This window comes from Benincasa hispida, chromosome 12 (genome assembly GCF_027475165.1).
Source record: "Benincasa hispida cultivar pf3 chromosome 12, pf3_genome.v1.1, whole genome shotgun sequence".
In the NCBI taxonomy this organism is placed as follows: Eukaryota; Viridiplantae; Streptophyta; class Magnoliopsida; order Cucurbitales; family Cucurbitaceae; genus Benincasa; species Benincasa hispida.
In genome coordinates this window covers 1,229,932-1,250,849 of record NC_143489.1, presented here as the reverse complement: position 1 = coordinate 1,250,849, position 20,918 = coordinate 1,229,932, and the positions used below count along the sequence as shown (strand labels likewise).

The 20,918-nt window shown below is 33.0% G+C and overlaps 1 protein-coding gene across 4 annotated transcripts in view; it reads left to right on the top strand.

Moving 5' to 3' along the window:
* Nucleotides 1-12,844, top strand: part of LOC120068002 (ARM repeat superfamily protein) — a 67,669-nt gene extending 54,825 nt beyond the window's left edge. Inside the window, exons 17-27 of one of the 4 annotated variants that reach the window (XR_005479066.2) lie at nucleotides 5,859-5,954; nucleotides 6,050-6,144; nucleotides 6,244-6,307; nucleotides 6,401-6,488; nucleotides 6,596-6,669; nucleotides 7,794-8,063; nucleotides 8,182-8,255; nucleotides 9,274-9,331; nucleotides 9,633-9,748; nucleotides 10,973-11,050; nucleotides 12,101-12,844. Coding sequence is in view for 2 of the 4 variants with exons in the window: in XM_039019660.2 (XP_038875588.1) it covers nucleotides 5,859-5,954; nucleotides 6,050-6,144; nucleotides 6,244-6,307; nucleotides 6,401-6,488; nucleotides 6,596-6,669; nucleotides 7,794-8,063; nucleotides 8,182-8,255; nucleotides 9,274-9,380; nucleotides 9,633-9,748; nucleotides 10,973-11,050; nucleotides 12,101-12,313 (1,275 nt within the window). In the remaining 2 variants the exon portion in view is untranslated. Of the gene's footprint in view, nucleotides 1-5,858; nucleotides 5,955-6,049; nucleotides 6,145-6,243; nucleotides 6,308-6,400; nucleotides 6,489-6,595; nucleotides 6,670-7,793; nucleotides 8,064-8,181; nucleotides 8,256-9,273; nucleotides 9,381-9,632; nucleotides 9,749-10,972; nucleotides 11,051-12,100 lie in introns of those variants that run through there. The other 3 variants (XM_039019660.2, XR_016525305.1, XM_090308266.1) reach the window with 3 other exon arrangements.
* Nucleotides 12,845-20,918: the final 8,074 nt, after the last annotated feature.

Genomic DNA, 20,918 nt, shown 5'->3' with positions numbered 1-20,918 from the left:
TCAGTAGTATCCTTTACATCATCATTAACTAGAATCATTTCATTCTCAGCGGTCTCCTCTTTTGCCATACTTTCAGTATTACCACTTCCTTCGCCCTTATCCTGCCTGCATTTGTCAGTCTCCATACACAAATCAGCATCATTAGTTTCAGGAATATACATACCTGGATCTGATAGCGGGTCTCACTCATGTACTGGAGCCAGCGGTTCCGGTTTGACAGGTGACACTGCTTCCTTTATGAGATTCTTCCTATAGTAAGTTTTCCAAGGAACTTGGTTGGTAGGAAAGATCGGGTCATCATGCTCAGAACTAGGCTCAGACGAAATATAAATAGGAGCTGACTCTAAGTGAATAGCATAAGAGGACCAGTTAGTCTCTTCACTCATGTTCTCCCCTTGAAGATGACTAACAGGAAAGAACGGCTGATCTCGAGGAAGGTGACGTCCATGGAGACACAGTATTTACGAGATGACGGATGATAGCACTTATATCCACGTTGATGAAATGGATATCCAACAAAGACACACTTCTGAGCACGAGGAGTAAATTTTGTGCGGTTTAGACCATGGAAATGAACAAAGGAAACACAACCAAAGACCCGAAGGGGAACATCGAAGATTAACCGAGTGGTTGGGAAGGACTCTTTAAACAGATCCAAGGGAGTATGAAGGTTAAGAACATGAGAGGGCATCCGATTAATGAGATAGGCGGCAGTAAGAACGACATCCCCCCATAGATATGACGGAAGAGTGGCAGATAACATAAGAGACCGGGCTACTTCCACCAAATGACGATTTTTCCGCTCAGCTACTCCATTCTATTGCGGAGTCTAAGCATACGAGCTCTGGTGGACAATTCCCTTAGAGACAAGAAAATCCCTGAAGGAGGTGTTAAAGAATTCTCACCCATTATCACTCCATAAAATTCCAATCTTCACATTGAACTGAGTCTCAACAGTTGTATAAAATTGTTGGAAAATGGATGACACCTCAGATTTGTCAGTGAGGAGGAAGACCCAAGTAAGGTGGGTGTGGTCGTCTATAAACATGACATACTAACGTTTACCAGTGGAAGTGGTAATAGGTGAGGGACCTCAAACATCACTATGAACAAGAGTAAAAGGACTCGAGGGTTTATAAGACTGAGATCGAAAAGGAACACGACTTTGCTTGGCACAAATACACACATCACAATTTAAAGAGGAAGTATTAACATTGCGAAATAAATGCGGAAACAAATACTTCATATATTGAAAATTTGGATGTCCTAAACGGAAATGCCACAACATAAAGTCATTTTCAGAAACAGAAAAATTTAGTGACATAAACCCAGTTCAATGATCATCTCTAGAGGAAGCATCTTCAGAAAGGAAATAGAGTCCCCTATCGTGCCGGGCATCGTCATCCCCGATTTTAGATCTTGAAATAAAATGGAGTCAGGTGAGAAAATTGCCTTTCATTTCAGATCCCTTATAATTTTACTAACAGACAACAGGTTATAAGAGATTTTAGGTACATGCAAAGTATCACGCAAAACTAAATTGTCAAACGGGGAGATATGGCCTTTCCCTGCAACAAGGGCAAAAGACCCATCTGCAATTCGAATACGCTCATTTCTAGCACTTGGGTTGTAAGAAATAAACAAATCTGAAGAGCTGGTAAGATGATTTGTGGCCCTTGAGCCCACAATCCAAGGTTTTTTTACCATTTATACTAATAAGGCCAAATGAAGGAAAATTACCTGATTGTGCAATAGTAGTCACCCCAACCGTACTCAAACTGTTCTTACTGTCAACAGAAGAATGCTTCTGAGTATGTTCATCTGTTGAGTCACTCACTAGGGCACGACCAGTCTAAGAAGCACGGACACCGACACGTGACACGACGACACCGATACGGCGAAACGCCAATTTAAAAAAAAGTAGGATACGACACGTCGGGGACACAATTTTTTTTATTAAAAAAATTAAATATATGTCTTGAAATAAACATATTTGGAAATATTCCATTTAAAAACATCATTAACAACCATACAATCATAGATAAGATGACAAACGGTCCAATGTCATAAGTTATAACAAGTTTTAGTAATTAGTTGAACACCACAAAAGTTACAAAACCACAAAATAGAATTGAAGAAGCCAAGCCATATTTTCTTCATTCTTGTCCAATGTCCTCTTAACCACTCGAAGCTTCATTCTGATCACCATCGTCAGTAAAAACTATAGCTTCCAATTCTGGTTCGTCCAAAGATAAACTAGCTACTTCAAGCATTCCCGCATCTTCAAATGAATCAAATGAATCTCCAGCAATGTCCCACATTTTCGTCTCTCCTTTGAAATACTCAGGAATTCTTCTTGGGCGTGGCGAAGTTGTCGGCGAATCTGGGCGTGGAGAATCCGAACGAAGTTTGGGTGTGGAGAAGTTGCTGCCGGCGTGTCTGCGTGTGGAGAAGTCGCTGATGTGGAGGTTTGGGCGTGACGTTTTGGGCGTGGAGGTGTGGCCGGTCGTCAATCGAGTGGGCGTGGAGGTGTGGCGTTTTGGGCGTGGGGACTCGAGAGTTTTGATATTTTGAAGAAAAGAAAAGTGGAAAGGAATAATATATTTTTAAGTTTTGGGCTTGGGCTGATGCTTTTAGGCTACTAACTTTAGTTTTATAAGCTTTCATTGTTTTTTCTTTTTAATTTTGCAGTGTCGTGTCCCAGACGTGTCCCAACCGTGTCCCCATCGTGTCGTAAATTTAAAAAAATAATAAACTGGCGTGTCGGACACGTGTCGGAGGCGTGTCGGTGTCGGACACGTGTCCGACATTGACACTTGGCCATCTTAGGAGTGTCGGTGCTTTATAGCGACTAGTATTAGATTTGTCATGAGATTGTCGTCGCCTACTGTTTGGATGTCTCCCGTGTAATTTCCAACACTGGTCCTTTGTGTGCCAAGGCTTCTTACAGTACTCACACACAGGTGGGGGTTTTTTTATTGCTATCAGCACTGGGCGACTTTGCAATGAAGGCAACTGCATCAGTTGTAGTAATAGGATTATTCATGGCACATGACTGATCCTTTTCCAGCCATATTTCAAGCAAACTTCTCTGAGAGAAGGTGTAGGACGTTGGCCCAATATTCGACTACGGACACCATTGAATTTAGGATTTAATCCAGCCAAGAAAACATACACAAGGTTTGCTTCTTCAATTTTCAAGTATTGAGCCCCGTCTTGCATGCAGTTCCAGACAATCTCTCGACACAAGCCCATCTCTTGCCAAAGCATTTATAATTTGTTAAAATATGATGTCACATCCATGGACCCTTGTTTGCATTCATGGACCTGCTTGTGAAGTGTATATAGTCGAGAGGCATTCTGTCTCTTTGAGTATAAATCCCGTGCAACCTCCTAGATGTACTTGGCGATTGCAGCATACAATAATGGTCTACCTATTTGAGGTTCCATACTATTCACGAGGACAGAGCGTAACAGCGAATCTTACCCTTTCCAGATCCGTTCTTGAGGATTGCCTAGTACCGACTTCGGAATCTCCCCCGTCAAGTACCCAAATTTGTGATGTCTTCTAAGGCCATTCTGATCGATTGGGACCAAGAGAAATAATTTTGGCCATTTAATTTTTCTCGTACAAGAAATCCTGCAGAGTTGATCATCGAGCCAGATAAATAAGAAACATTTGGCAAAATAGAGAACAAATTTACCGGATTCTCTGAATAGACTGGTTGAACCGGTTGGGGATTTGCGCCGAACATCGTATCCAAGTCTGAAATCTGTTGTTGGAGATATGCCAACCATTGTCTAACATCATCTGGGCATTGGGTTGAGCCACAAGTGGCCGGAAAAGGAGTATCCACTGATGGCTAGAAAGATGTTGTCGGTGGCTGCAGGTGGTTCTCGTATCTGCCTGACGCACGAGGTGGCACCAGCTGGTTCGAGCGGCTGGATGGCTCGATTGGATTCTGGTTTGACTGGCTGGAATGCTCGAGCGAGGTGCTAGTCGTGGCTCCACGACGATCGATCTGACCTGGCGTGGAGGATTTGAACGGTGCGGTCGGCAGCCACCCACGGTTGGGCTCGATCGGATTTGTCTCTGTCCGATCGTCGAAGGCACGACTGGCCTCGATCTGATTCATGGCTTCTGTCTGGCACGGCGGCTCCCATCGACTGCAGTTGGACGGCAAAAATCAACTCCTGTAGGGTTGCTTGAAAACATTCCTTCACGGCTGCTCGAATGGCTGTCTTCATGTCAAAACTTGAAGTTCCATCGGTTGAAGACGACTGTGGTTGGTTCTCTTCCATAATGGCTAGGGTTTCGTCGCCTAGCTCTAATACCATGTTAAAATATAGAAGAAGAAAAGAGAATAACAATGCACAGTTACGTGGAAACCCTAGTACAGGAAGAAAAACCATGATATGAAGATCTTTCTTATTAGTTAATTTGATACACTGAATACACAGGAACACAACGTATAAATAGATAGTAGGAAACCCTAGGGGCCTACACAATTACATAAATGCCCCTAGGTTAATAACCCTATTTTCAACATAATCTACAAAAGGAAATACAACCTAGCTACTTGATGTAGCCGAGGAGAGAAAAAGGAGAGAAATCTCCAATAATAAAATCAAAATATTTATTATGAATTAAAAGTTATCAATACAAGAAGACAACTACTCTGTTTACAGAGAATTGAAAAAGAAACTAATCCTAATCCTAATTAATAAAAGAAACTAATCCTAATTCTAATAAACCAAAGAAAGTTATCCTAATCCTACTCAATCGAGAAAATTAATCGTAATACGATCACCAGGGGAGAGGCGCTCCCTGTTTTTTTTTGTGGGCTGGTTTTTTTGGATTCCCACGTATTCTTTCATTTTATTCTCCATGAAAGGTTATTTCTTATATAGAAAAAAAAAATAAAATAAGGATTATTGTAAGTGCCTCATGTCAAACCCCTTTACATATTTTGTTGAGGTCGATTGTATCATGAGTTGACTAAAACAATCCATAACAAGAATAAAAAGGAAAGATGAGAGAGGATCATCTTGTCAAAGGAGGCATTAAACTTCCCACTCAAGCGACCATTAAGGAGAATTGAGACGTTTGCCGAAGTGATTCTTATCCATTTTCTCCAAAGTTGAATGAAACCTTTGGCCTCAAGAATATTATTTAGAAAAGTCCAATTCACTTTGTCGAAAGCCTTCTTATTTAGGAGGACTCAATGTTAAGCTTAATGAGATATCCCTTCTTCTTCCTCTTTTTCCATTCATCAACAAGCTCATTAACAATGAGGGAAAAATCTGATATTTGTCTACCATCAATAAAAGTGGATGGGTTCTTAGTGAACGTGGATGGTAGAATCTTTTATAATCTTTTGGAGGGAACTCTTGTAGAGACATGGGGTAAGACAGATGGGTATATAGTCACTAACTGCTCGGGAATAGGATCTCTTGGAAATAAGGCAAATATAGGTTTCATTAAGTGAAACGTCGATAATCCCATTCTAAAAAACAAAACTGGAATACTCTCATAATGTCACATTTTAGAATGTGCTAAAACTTTTTAAAGAATTCAGTTGTAAACCATCAGAGCCTGGACACTTGTTAGTCAGTAATTCAGAAACAGCATACTGAATACTTGATCTCTTCGTCAGTAAATACAGCTTTCAACGATGAGGCTTACTGGCACTTTGGTTTCCTTGAAAAACCATTCTCCTGCCTAAATGTTTCATAAATTAATAACATTTCTGTCCTTTTTAACTTTATAAAATATAAAATACTTTCATCCTGTGAAGTGCAAGGTGTTGAGTTTTCCTTTATTAGTATTGATTCATAACCTTCTTTTCCTATGGAAGGTGAGAGCAGCATCTGTTACATGTTTCGCGGGTATTACTTCCTCTGTTTTCTCCTCTCTCCCTAAAGAAAAGGAGGACTATATATTGTCTTCAGTGGTAAGCTTTCATTTGGACGAGACCGAAGTCTACTCTTGAATACTATTTTGGTGGATAAAATCATTTTTCAAACAGCTATGTGCTTTATTTCAAAGGTGAATGCTGCAGTGTATGACAAGGTGCCTTCAGTGAGGTCAGCTGCTTGTCGTGCCATTGGTGTCATATCATGTTTCCCTCAAGTTTCTCAAAGGTGCTTCTAAAGTAATGGTGTGCTAAACATTTATGTTTTCTTCATTACCTTCATCTTGAAACGGTGAGTGGACCTTTTCTAACTATCTAAATGATACAGTGCAGAAATTCTTGACAAGTTCATCCATGCTGTACAGATCAATACTTGTGATTCTTTGGTTTCGGTAACTGCCTTTATGAACCTCCGTTGGTAACAGCGTGCAATATATTCTGTTTCTCATTATCTATTTATGTAAATAATTCCTAAAACATTTCAGGTAAGAGTGACAGCCTCTTGGGCATTGGCAAATATATGCGAATCAATCCGGCGCTTTTTTGATGATTTTTCTTCAGGACAGCCTACAGGTGGGTTTATAGGAACAGGCTAGTTGTAATTCACCTTTTGGGAATCTTGCAAGTGTTATGTACTAATAGGGTTAAGGTTTTCTGACACTTAATTCTTTATTTTCTAGATTCAATAGAACGTTCTCATATATTAACACTATTAATTGAGAGCAGTTTGCGTCTAGCAAATGATGGAGACAAGGTAAACCTTCGGCTTTGCTAATTTATTATTGTAGAACTTCTTTTTAAACTTTTATACGTAATTGCCAATTTTCATTCCTAAAAATAAATAAACGTTACATTGATAAGGATACACACTCCCTAAGGAAAAGAAATAAGAATTGCATGTAAATTCTAAGCCATCTATCTGCAGAATTGTGAAGTGACATCCTGGAATAGTTAGTTACTAGTCTACACTGTTTGTTAGTCCTAACTGATTAGTATACTAGCGGTTAGTTGTTTATTTGGTCAGTTGAGATTTTTTTAGTTGCAACACTATTATAAAAAAGGCAAATTATCCCCATCAAGGCATCTATAAGTCTGATTTTGAATTTATACCAAATTGGTTTCCAACTAGTAAGAAGACTTGATGGCTGGAAAAAGGATAACCCCTTTCGGAAGTAATGTAGTTCTGTCCAACACGGAGTCTAAAGAGGAATTTGTCTACTTTTGAATAAAGAAGACGATGTGGATGCTTATAATTGGACATGTTAGATATTATAATTAAATTTATCTTCACCCATTAACTTAAGTTTTTGGGTCAATTGGTGATTTAAGATGGTATTAGAGCAGGTGGTCTAGGGAGGTCCTGTGTTCAAACCCCGGCAACATTGTTTCCTCCCCAATTTATATTGATTTCCACTTGTTGGGTCTTTCTTCATATTTCAAGCCCACAAGTGAGGGGGAGAGTGAGATATTATAATTAAATTTACCTTCACCTATTAGCTTAAGCTTTTGGATCAGTTGGTGATTTAAGAGGACATAATGGTTATAATTGCTATATTTTCTTTCATTTTGTTTCATTATGTTTTGAGTGCTAGTCTCTTAATAAATATTATTGTTTCCTTTTCAAAAAACAATCTGGATGCAAGGCCACTTGGGGGAGCTCTAGACTTGTAGCATTTGTCTTGTTTTTTATGAATTACTTTGCCAACAAATTTCTTTTCTTTTCAAAATTTTTATGGTATTTAGGGGTTTCAGAGTTTTAGTTTCATTTGATTAAAAGGCACCAACAGATTTGATCTGTTTGTCTTTAGTATAAAGTACATTGTATATGGATTTTTGCCACTTGATGCAGTAGTAGTTTCCAATTTTTTGTACCACTAGATTAAATCAAATGCTGTCAGAGCTCTTGGAAATCTTTCAAGGTTGATAAAGTTTCCGTGTTTACTTTCCCCCTGTGAGAGGACTAGAAGCAATTCAGGGTTATATGCAGTGGCTAATAACTCTGAGGTTCTCTTGTCGAAGGGTGATTCAAAAGTGCATCCTGGATGTACATCAGAAAAACTCAATGATACGATTTCGTTCTACGATTCGAGTTTTCTTGAGAGAATAGTTCAGGCATTTATTTCTGGAATCACAACTGGAAATGTGAAGGTATGATTTTTCATGCGAAGTTTAGTTACCTTATCCTGTCAGGTTTGCTTTCGTGTGCATTTGTCTTTATGGCACTAAATATTTCACAATGACAAAAATTCTAACGTTTGCTGAACAGGTCCAGTGGAATGTTTGTCATGCATTAAGCAACTTATTTTTAAATGAAACATTGAGACTGCAGGACATGGACAGGTAAAATTGAATTTAAAACGTAAATCTGTTGTCAAGTAACCAGTGGATATTCCTTACTTCCTGCAACATTTTAGAATTTAAATTTAAAGAATCACTTCCCTTCTTGGTCAGTCCAATAATTTTTGTGGACTATGGGTTGTGACTGCAGGAAATGGACAGATAAAAAGGACTTAAATGTTTGGATAAAATTATGTTGTTTCAAAAAATATACTTAGACAAACTCCTTAGATTTGTTCAGATCATCGATGCAATTAGCGGTTTAGGTTTGGTGCTAAATTTGTCCATAAATGGATGGACGTGTAAGTAAAAGTTTGTTGCTTACCAAATCAGAGGAATAGGTTTCGAGTGTAGTGGGATTCTCCTCAAATTGGAAATCTTTCCTTCAAAGATGGGAGAATCTCATTCCGTAAACAATTTCATCTGTTTTTTCTTTTCACTTTACACTTTCACCCTTTGCTTCTTCTACACATTCAATCACTATCAAATTTAACCTCATCTAATTGATGTGCTTTCATTATGAAGTTACAAATTTCTATTAAAAAAAGTTTATTTCTTCATTTTAATGACCTATTATTTGTTAATTTGGAATAAAATAACTGATCAATTAATTACTCTTAGATAACAATAAAATAAATTATAATAGTTCATTACTTTTGTTTTGTTTCTTGCTGGTTAGTTTGTTGTTTTCAATTTTTTTTGTTAGTATTCTGTTTTGGTGAGTTTTTAGTTGGTCATTTCTTTTGGTGGCTGCTATGTTGGCTTTGTTTTTCTTTTTCTTTTTCTTTGGTTGGTTGGTTGGTCTTTTTCTCCTAGGGACGATGTTGTCTAGAGCATTTGTATCTTTTCATATATCAACAAAAAAAAATTGTTGTGTTTAAAGAAATTAATTAAATTCATTCTCAACAATTGTTCTTAGTTTGTAACCTTGAACATTTTATTGTCAATGAAGAATTTTATTCACAGGCTGAAGGACATCGTTATTTATTATCATTTTTTCTCTTTTTTGCTGCTTTGCTAGGGTGTCATCACTTTTCAATATTCTTTTGCTGCTATTACGTGATTCCTCTAATTTTAAGGTGAGGATTCAAGCTGCTGCTGCTTTATCTGTGCCAGCTTCTGTGTATGGTAAGTACCAGGTATTCACTATCAGTATCAGCTAGCCTGAGAACGTAAGAATGGAAATGGACTACCTTAGTGAAGTCCATTCTACACTTAGTTTCAGTCTTGCATGATAGATTTCTTGAAAGGGAGCTGGGTGCTAGTAAGGAGAACTGTGTTCTTGTAACAAGTCATAATACTATTGTAATTTTTCCCAGGCTTTAAGGAAATTGAAACTTCTGCAGACGGATACCTAAAAGCAAGTTTAATTTTTGGCAGGCTATGGGAAGTCTTTTCCAGATGTAGTCCAAGGTCTGGAGCACACAATTGAGAACCTAGAATCAAATCATATTCTTGCTCCAAGTTTCAAGTATAAGGTTGCACTTGAGAAGCAGGTCAATTCCTTGAATCTGTTTCAATACGAGCAATACTACTACATTAAAACAAACTAGCACTTTCATTTCTATCATTGAGTGAGTACTTTGGATTAGGAGGTTTAGCTGTGAACTCGTGGACCAACAAAGAAAAGTTGGTGATTATGAAAACCTTTTCTTACAAGCTTCAGAAAATTTTGTGAATGGCATCCACAAGAAAGCTGGAAAATGTAATTCACTCCCAAAACACTCATCTCTATTTTTATTCTTTGAACAGCTATGTCATCCGTCCGAAATTTCCACAAGGATGAGATTCATCCTCTTAATCCAATATTGTCCATGTCGATTCAAAAAAATAATCCAATATTATCCATGAAAGTTGGTCTTTTACCCAATTGAAGTTTGTTAGTGGGGGTGAATGGCTAGCTCCAAATTTAAGAATTCAACACACACACACGCATTTAGGATCCTACTGTTTGAATGTTCTTATACAAGCAAATGTTGGTGGAAGTTATTTTCATTCTTCAACTTATCTTGGGCCTTCGGAAAGGCTATTAAATAAAATGTCTCAAGTTTTGGTTGATCCTCTACTCTCTCCTAAAGCTCAAATACTTTGGTATAATACAGTTAAAGCTCTAGTCTCAGAAATCTGGTTTGAAAGAAATCAGAGAGTTTTCCACAACAAGACTATGGATTGGTCAGACCGTTTTGGTTCTACCCATCTACTTGCTTCCTTATGGAGTTCTCAATCAAAATATTTTGTTGATTACTTCAAGATATTTGTCTTAATTGGAATGCTTTTGTTTTTCCTATATAATCATGTTTTCACTAAGTATATCAAGTGGATCTCTCTTTTGTATTAGGATGTGATAACAATGCTAAGGTTATGTCAACCTAGTTGAGATATCCGGGTGCATCTATTAATCCTTAGTTTCTATGTTTCTTTGTATTCGCTCATTTGCTTCTTGTATTTTGAGGCTTTGAGCAATACTCTCTTTTCATTTCCTTAGTTTCTATGTTTCTTTGTATTCGCTCATTTGCTTCTTGTATTTTGAGGCTTTGAGCAATACTCTCTTTTCATTAATGAAAGGTTAAGTTTCTGATTCCAAAAAGAAAAAAACACACACACACACACTCAAAAGCACGGCAATGACTTTTTAATGTGGATCTGGATGAGTCCTTTTCATATTCCCTCCCTCTTTTGATAATTATTATTTAATTGCTTAATGTTTTGGTTGTGTACAGCTGACTTCAACCATGTTACATGTTCTAAGTCTTGCTGCCAGCACTGACTATCAACCCCTGAAAGATTTTCTGGTCAAAGTAAGTGCCCACTTCCTTTACTGATTACAGTATATCGGGATAACTTGTGCTCCCTTCCTTTACTGAATACAGTATATCAGTATACGTATAACTTTCTTTACTTAATTGTAGAATATCAACTTACTTTATACTCTGTAGTTTTTAGATTCTTCAACCATGACCATTCATAAAGTCGATAATTATATGTAATGTGCACTAATGATAGACTATGTACAAAGAAGATACACAGATGTGCTGGAAATTATTAGACATATATGCATTGCATATCGAGGTTGAGAACTATGTCATGTAAGGGACTGGGACTTCCATTCATCTTCGTGTATTAAAATGTGTTCTTGAATCTTGCTGGCATGGGGGGTTGGCATTTGAAGTTTTTCCAAAATGTTAAAAAGTCATAATGTTATAAAGTAAATATATTGATCAGAAACATGATGTATTAGGACATAGTGAAATAGCTTAAGAGCAAGGGGAAAAGAGAGAATCCCCACCCAACAACTAACAATGAACAGCTTTCCAATCTTGTCCACATGAAGAAGAAATATGAAATGTAAAAATGTAGTTTACGACACGTTTAATGTAGAAAAATTAAGTTAATATGTATGGATGAAGTTACTTTGGGTGGAATTTTTATATCTGATTAATTTGCATTATAGAAATTTGTTGGTTTTAATTTGAATCAATGTGAAACAACCGTTCAAATATCATAGAACTTCCTTAAATAATTTTCATGTTAAACAAATGCAAGATTGAACTGTTCTTAATAGTGGCACCTATAGGGTACTGATGTTTTCTGATAATTGCTTTTATATTTAAGACATGTTCCATAAGTCATTGTATCAAGACTCGCTATTTTGGTATCCTAATTTCAAGGTTAAATTACATGCATCCTTTCTTGTGAAGTCTATTCTGTTGTAGGACTGCAACATGGACTATATTACATATAATGTTTTCATACATATATAGCCAGACCCCACTTGACATTTTCTTGAGCTGCTGTGTAAGCTATGTTATTTCTTCAGTTATCTTAATTGTTATCCTAATCCTTGCTAGAAAGCAACATTTCTTGAGGAATGGTTCAAGGCACTTTGTTCATCAGTTGGCGAGAGAAGTAACTGGTGTGGTGATGGGGAAGACAATTCCACCAACAACCAGAAGAGAGAAATGATATCGAAAGCTTTACGGTCACTGATTGAAGTATATACAAGCAGCAATCATAGTGCAATTTCTCAGAGATTTGAGGACTTGGATAAATGGATTCACTAGATTACTTTACCATTCTTGGTACGTTGTTCTATCAATTTTAAAGAGTTCGGCGGTTACCATCTTTCGTGTAAGAGATGCAATCCCCTCTGATGAAATGAATGGGAAGTAGAGGAATGTTCTACTGGCGTAAGCCATGAGATGCGCCTTAAGATGTTATTTAAGTGAAAGTTTTAAGGCGTGATTGGCACGAGCCATGGCTAGATCTGGTTCTTGTTGATTGGAAATGGAATATGGATCGGCCAAGGGGTACTCTGCAGCGAAATATTAGTATTTAGTTAAAATTTGGAGACTATGCTAAGCTGGGTACGCAGGCAGATTGGGGAAACCTTCCTTCTCAGTAAGCTGAAAGAGAATGTTTATTTTTCATTTATGATGTACAGTATTTTGTTCGTTTGTGTAGTTTCTGCAAGGTTTGAGTTCAATTGTTTCTCAACTTGCCAATGAAGATCCTTCTCTCCTTTTGGAGTTCATGAAGTCATGTAGACAATATTATAGTTAAAGTTGTAGTGTAGCTTCTTTTCTATTGGTCTATTTATTATGTATAAAATTTGATTTTGTAATAAATTATGATTCGTAGAATTATGTATAATGTTAGTGAGAATTATTATTATGTGTTTTAAAAAATGTTTCACCCTAAATATAACACATTTATTTAGTGGACTATTCTTCTAATCATTGTTACTTCGACCTTTTTTTTCTTTCTGACTAAAGGGATTATTTAATATAAACTTGAATTTTGGGTTCAATAGAACAATTATTTTCAAATTTTTTTGTCTAATTAATCATGAATTTTAGATCATGTTGAATTGGTTAATGACTTATTAGATCTAAAATTGAAAGTTTATGAGCATGATAAATACGTTCTAAAATTAAATAACTTATTAGACAATAAATAAAATAAAATATTGTCATATATATATATATATTACAATAAGGGAGGATTTGAATTCACAAACATCTTCATCATTAATCATCAGCCCATATTAATTAGTTGAACTATGCTGGACATAAACCTAAAATTTTGAATAATAAATTTGTAATTTATCAATTATGATATGCATTTTCAATAAAAATATTTACAAATTACAAAAATTTACAGATTCACAATATGTTTCACGCTTGGGAAAAATATTTAGGTCAATGTCTACTTTAAAAACGTAATAATATGTATTTTTAAAGACTAAATTTTAGTTTTTCTTTATGTTGTCAATTAAAATTAAGGCCACATTTACCCCCATTGAAAACATAATGGATCAATGAGGATAAAAAAAGTAAGTCCCATTTGATTATTTTTAATGTTTACTTGCGTTCTACATTTGTACTGACACATGAGCTTCGCATCCAAATTTGATAGCAATCTGATTGATAAATAAACAGTATTCAATCTGATTGCACTTGAGAATTACCTCCTATCGTTATCATTATTGTTGTAGTTACCGTTATGGCTACCATTACTATTATTATTACTGTTGAAAAATTATCAATTTTGACAAATTTACTGTTACTATCACCGGTTACTGCTTGACCCTCAGAGGTAGAGGCAACGGTAATAGTAAATTTTACAAGATTCATCATTTTAAGTAAATATGATTAAAATCAATCTAATTACGTTTGTGATTCAAGCTAATTACAATTGATTGATGGTAGGCATCAATAATTATTGGTGGCAGCCCGCAACCATCATGACTGTTAGGGTAATCGACCTGCATCGTTGCCGATCACAGTAGTTGGCTAGTGGCAATTGATGATGATCATCAATGACCAATAATAAGTAGTAAGAGATGAAGCCTAAATAGAGATTTATTTTCCTCAAACTCAATTAAAAACTATTCTTCCAAATCCAAGAGTTTGGTTTATTATTCCAAAAAAAATTATTTTTATTGCCCAAACATGTGCGTGGCTTCAAAAGCGTAATTCCAACCCCATGGGCTACACACCAAATTTGAGTATAGTTTCAGCGTAGATGTCACAAATTAACTTCTCTAAAGTTGGATATTCAATCTCCCCTTCAAATTCTAAACTAATAAAAAAAAACTTAATTATACAAAATACTCCCAATCTTTGTATTTTATATCAAAATATTCTTGAACTTTCAAAAGTTTCAAAAATATTCCTAAACTTCCAAAATGAGTTAAAAAAATACCTTTATCTTTAGTTTTAGATGGAAACCATTAGTGTTTTGTATCAACAATACCCCTATACTTTCAAATGTTTAAAAAATACTTCCAAACTTTAAAAAAAGTTCAAAAGTACTCTTACTGTTGTATGAACAGAAACTGCTAATATCGACTTACTTCTCTATTTTCCATCCTTATTCTCCCATCTCAACTTCAATACCCTCTTACTCCCCCTTTTGGTAATCATTTGACATTTGTTTATCTAAAATAAGTAAATAAATAAAATTGCATATTTCACTTAAAATATGTGGACTATAATAAGAAGAAAGAGAATAAGTGAAGTACCAAGGGATTTTAGGATTTAAATGTTAACAAAGTCGACGTTAGTAGCTGAGTGTGTATTAATAGCCAATTATATTTTTTGTGTTAATAGCAAAATACATTTCATTTGGGTATATTTTAAGGGGTGGTTTTTATTTTGAAATTTTGTGAAATTTTATGTTGTAACTTAAAATTTTGGTTGCTGAGAAAATTGATGTAAGCTAAGAATTGGAAAAGTAAGAAAAATGAAAATATCTATATGAAAGACAATGAGTAGGAGCTTTTTTAAATTTTTTTTATTTTAAAGTTATTTTTGCAATGAGATATTAATGATTGTTGTTCATATACTAACGATGAATCTACTTTTGTATTATTTTTTTCTAAGTCAAGGGTATTTTTGAAATTTTTTTAAAGTTCATGAATATTTTTTAAATAAGTTTTAACGGTTTTCTTCCAAAATTAACGACAATGACATTTTTTTAACATTTTTAAAGTTTAAAGATATTTTTAAAATTTTTGAAAGTTCAATAATATTTTTGATACAAAATATAAAATTTAGGAGTATTTTGTACCATTTAAAGAAAAAAGAAAGAAAGAAAGAACATATCATGATTCATTCATCATTTTTTTTTCCTTTTATATTTTATTATATGATAAGTATACATCATATTATAATGAGAAACTAATATATATATATATATATATAAAAATTAAAAAAAAAAAAAAAAAAAAAAAAAAAAAAAAAAAGACATAGACACTGCGATTAAACGACAAAGAAGAAAACCCTTTTCGGCTTTTTGACCCACCAACGTATTGATTTGATTGGCATTTGGCATCCCATCCCCATCTGACATACCTCGTTCCCTAATCCATTACACCAAAATGATTGCAAACTTCTTTTTTTCTTTTTTATTCTCTTTCACAATTGTTATAGAAAATTAAAATACGTTGAATGGTCTTATTTTTTTAAAAAAAAAAAATGAATTAGCCCATATTTGAATTTTGTCTAACTTATAAGGTTAGTCATCCACATTTTTAAATTTGTAAATATGTTGTATTAAACAAGTTCTTATTAAGTCAATAAATTATACAAATGTTGTGATTTGTGTCTATTTAATTTAGATACTTAACAAAAATTTCTAAATGGATCTTTGTGATAACTCATGCCCTCACTTTATTATTTACCTAGCAAGCTACCACATTTACTCCATAATGTATTATTATGTTGATTTTCATACATATTTAAGTATTTAATGGTGTAAGCTTTTACTTGATGGAGTTAACCTATTGCGCACATAATTTAAAGGTTTTTATTTAAAAAAAAAAATTCGTAGAAACCTTTTAAAGACGTAAGTGTACTTAAATATACACTTTTGAAAGTAGGGTCGGCTTATGCTATAGGCGAGTGAGGTGATCCCCTAAGGCTTCCATTTTAAAAAGGTCTCATAAGTTTACGTTGGGAGAATTCAAGATCTTTCATATTTCTTACTTTTTTTTTTTTTTTCAAAACTAAAACCCTTCCAATTCCCGTCATAAATATATTGTGTATGTAGGTTAGATTCAATTTAAGTTGAATTTTCTCTCTCTAAATCTATCTCAACTCTAAGATAATTTGGTTATATTTGCATACTTAGGTTATATTCCCGTCATGTAAGTTCAATACTTTAACATCTAAAATTTGTTTATATTTGCATACTTAGAATATCAATTTGTCTACTAAAAAATATGAATCTGGACATAAAAAGCTCAAGAAAAAAGAATAGTAGAAAAATTGATTGGATCTCAAAAAGATACTCTCGAAAATTTTGTTATTGGAAGTAAAAGTAAAAAAACTGATGAAATAATAGAAAATGATAGGTATTGACAAATCAAAAAATGAAACAAAAATAGTAGAATTATATGTTTGAAAATAAGCATGTAATATTAGAAAAAAAGAAAACAATGATAATATTAGTAATGATAATGAGACATGTATGGTACATTATGAATATAATATATATGATCTAGGAAGATGAAAAAATATTGATTCTAAAAAAATTGACTTATTGGTAGAAAAAGATCCAATTAGAGAAAGTCATTTAATTTTTCCAAAAGATAAAAATTCTAAACATTTTTCTAATATCATGATACTAAAAATTATCTAATGGCGAAAAACATATAGAAATTGATTAGTTTACTCAAAGGATTTCGATAAAGTCTATTATTTTTGTTGTAAATTATTTGGTACTAAATCTAATGTAGTTCAATTAGCTAATGAAAGAGTTAATGATTGGAAAATCTTAGTTCTCGGTTTAAAAGTCATAAAACCAGTAATGAACACATGTCTAATATGAATGCTTGGGTTGATTTATAAATTAGAATGTCAAAAAAAAAAAAAAAAATTGGCAAAGCTATTCAAGAATTAATTAATAAAGAAAAAGAACATTGAAATAAAGTATTAACACAAACTATTGCTATTGTTAAAATCTTGATAAAAATAATTTAGCATTCAAGGAAGTAATAAAAAAATTTATCAAGAAAATAATGGAATTTTTTTAAGCTTAATTGAAATGATTGCCGAATTTGATCCAATAATGCAAGAACATATTTGTCGTATTCAAAATTAAAAATAAATCATTATCATTATCTTGGACATAGTATACAAAATGAACTTATACAACTATTAGGACTTGAAATTAAAAATATAATTATTGAAGAAATTAAAGAAGCAGAATATTTTTTGGTTATGTTAGATTGTACACCTTATGTAAGTCATTAAGAATAACTGTCTCTTATATTGAGGTGTGTTGATATCTCAACAAGTCCAATATAATAGAAGAATATTTTCTAGAATTTTTAAAAGTTGAAGATACTACTGAAAAAGGTTTATTCAATATGCTCATAAACACAATTAATGATCTTAAACTTGATATATCGAATATAAGAGAACAAAGATATGGCAATTGATCTAATATGAAAGGAAAACAAGGTGTACAAAAAAGATTACTAAAATAAATCCTAGAGCATTTTATATACCTTGTGGTTGTCATAATCTCAATCTAGTACTTTTTTACATGGCTAGCTCATGTCATAGAGCTATGACATTTTTTAGAATTGTGCAATGTATTTATTCTTTATTTTCTTCGTCTACAAAACGGTTGAAACTTTTGCTAGATCGCATATCCAACTTGACTATCAAAGCATTGTCACAAACACGATGAGAAAGTCGAATTGAAAGTGTTAAAACAATAAGATTTCAAGTGCCTCAAATAAGGGACGGTTTATTAAAATTATGAGAAACTAGTGAAGATCTTAAAGTGAAAAGAGAAGCTAATTGTTCAGCTACTTATGAATTTGAAGATTTTGAATTCTTGTTAGACATGAATATATGGTATGATACCTTATTTGTTGTTAATTCGATGAATAAAGTCTTACGACATAAATATATGCATATTGATGTTGCTTTAGATCACTTGAAAGGTTTAGTTTCATTTTTAGAAAAATATAGAGAAAATGGATTCACAGATGTTACGATTTCAGCTAAAGACATTGCAAATGATATGGAAATACAATCAATATTTCGTGAAAAAAGAATGCTTCAAAAGAACAAACAATTTGGTGAGAATCTTGACATTGAAGAAACACAATCACTTGAAGATTCTTTTAGAATCGATTACTTTTACTATATTATAGATCAAGCAATTTCTTCACTTAAAATAGATTTGAACAATTATAAGTATATGAAAATATCTTTAACTTCTTATTTAATATGAAAATTTTAAAGTCATTAGATGATAATAATTTGAAAAGATATTGTATTAATCTTGAAAATACATTAAAACACGATACATTTTTTGACATTAACGGTTTATATTTATTTTTTCAATTAAAAATATTTAGAGAAGTCTTGCCAAATGAAATTGATTGTCCTATTAAAATATTAAATTATATATATATATAAAAAAAAGATCAATGCTTTTCCAAATGTATATATTACTTATAGAATATTATTAACAATACCAGTAAACGGTTGATTTGGCTGAAAGAAACTTTTCAAAATTAAAATTAATTAAATCTTATTTGAGGTCAACTATGTTGCGAGAATGATTAAATGAATTGATCATATTATCCATTTATATTAATGAATTTATATTATCGAAATTTAATACATAATTTTGCATCTCAAAAAATAAGAAAAATAAATTTTAGATAATATTTTCTATACGAAGACTTCTCTATCAAAGTTTTGCCTAAGGCTTCATATAATCTTGAGCCACCCTTGTTTGAAAGATCACGGAAAACTTTTAAAAGCACAAAGATTTTAAACATGTAATACAAAATACATCATCTTGAATAATTAGGAACTAAATATGTAAGTTAAGTTTGTTTAAATTTTTGTTTGGATACTAATTTTTTTTGTTCTATTTCGCTATGTGAACTTTTTAAACATCCATTATAGTTCCTAGACTTTTAAATGGTGGTAGGCCATTTTTATCTCTATCACTAATATTATGTCAATGAGTTAATACATCGATGGTGTGTCCCTCGGTGGATCACCCTAAGAGAGATCATTACATTTGAGAAGAAATCAAATCAAATTATTCAATTTCTTAATCTTTCTTACTTATTCCTACAAAAGTACAGTTAAAAATGTTGATGTCAAAATCTTGACACAAAAAAATAAATTTGACCTTCATGTGGCAACAATTATAAATTTGTTAATTAAAAAAGAATGTGACCTGTACAAGATACGGTACTTGCAACACTGGTTCCAAAGAAAATCTATGCAGTAATTATTGAGTTAACTTACTTCCTCTAAAGGTTTTACCTCATACTTATAATGTCTGTTGACCTAGATGTTCTTCTCTTAGAATTTTCGAGCTACATTTGAATTCTTTGATCCTCTCATGGGTTGGCTCACTCATGGGACAATTTATTCAAGGGCTTCTTGGGGTTTGCCTTGACATAGGTCAAGGTTGAGCATGGTACCATAGGCCAACTTTCCCTTTTTAGCCCAACCCTTTGTTTATGCCCTTTAGCCTAAAATAGCCCATGACACAAATGATCAAAGAAAATCATTCAATCACTACCGGTAGGATTGGATTCATCACATTCCCACCTAAAAATGTACTTATATCCATTTTAAGTTGGCTACATACCAAACGTTCGGTTGGCAACTTGGTTACACCACAAGTTGCCAGCAAAAGATAAAGTAGTCACTTCTTTATAGCTTGTACACTAAATTGATATTTCAAAACATTTATAAATCAAAATCGAACAAATATTATTCGGTTAGATATCAATATGAGGTATCAACATGAACGTAATTCAACTGACATAAATTTTTATTATCAATTTTAAAGTCTGAAGTTTACATATTTTAAAAAATAAAATAGATATCAACCAGAGATTTAAAGTTTGTAAAATTATAGAATTCAATCTAGAACTATTTTGAGTAGAGAGCAATTATTCGACTGGAAAAGGCAGTCTCTATCTTGGCCTCTTGTGCACTAATCAACTCCATATTCCATATGTACTAAAGCTTTTAATCTTTACTTATAACATGAGATTTATATATTATAATTTAGATTTCTATTTGTTTTCTATATTAAAACAATCAAATATCATATTCATTATTCTTTTATTGATTGTTAATCAAGTGAAAAATATAATGTATCTCATGGGTCGAAAATCTAATTCTAATCTTCGTATTTGTTGTAGTAAAAAATTATATCTTGAACTAAAAAAATAATTATTTTTTTAGTTATATTTATTTTAACAACAATATCCCATTTTAAATAATTAGAATCATTAATGAAATTAGTATAGGTTTAAATTTTGGTTGTCGGTGTTCTTTCTCACTTCAATGCATTTCACTAATTCATAGTTCTATTAGAAATCCCCTTTGTTTTTAATGCATTCCAACTTTGGAAATATGCCTATATCTAGTTGAACCTACATATTTTATGGTAGATTTTAAAAGCATTTTGTTCTCAATCATTTTGGCTTTTTTTTTTTTTCTTTTTTTTTTTTTTTCTCTTTTGCTTCCATCATATTATTGCTATTGCTGGCACAAATTTAGCCCATACTTTAAATTAGGCAAATAATCTCTTAATTATAAAGTAAATTTAGGGGTAATTGTAAATATAGCAATTACATTCAAAATATTCGCCGATATAGTGTATTAT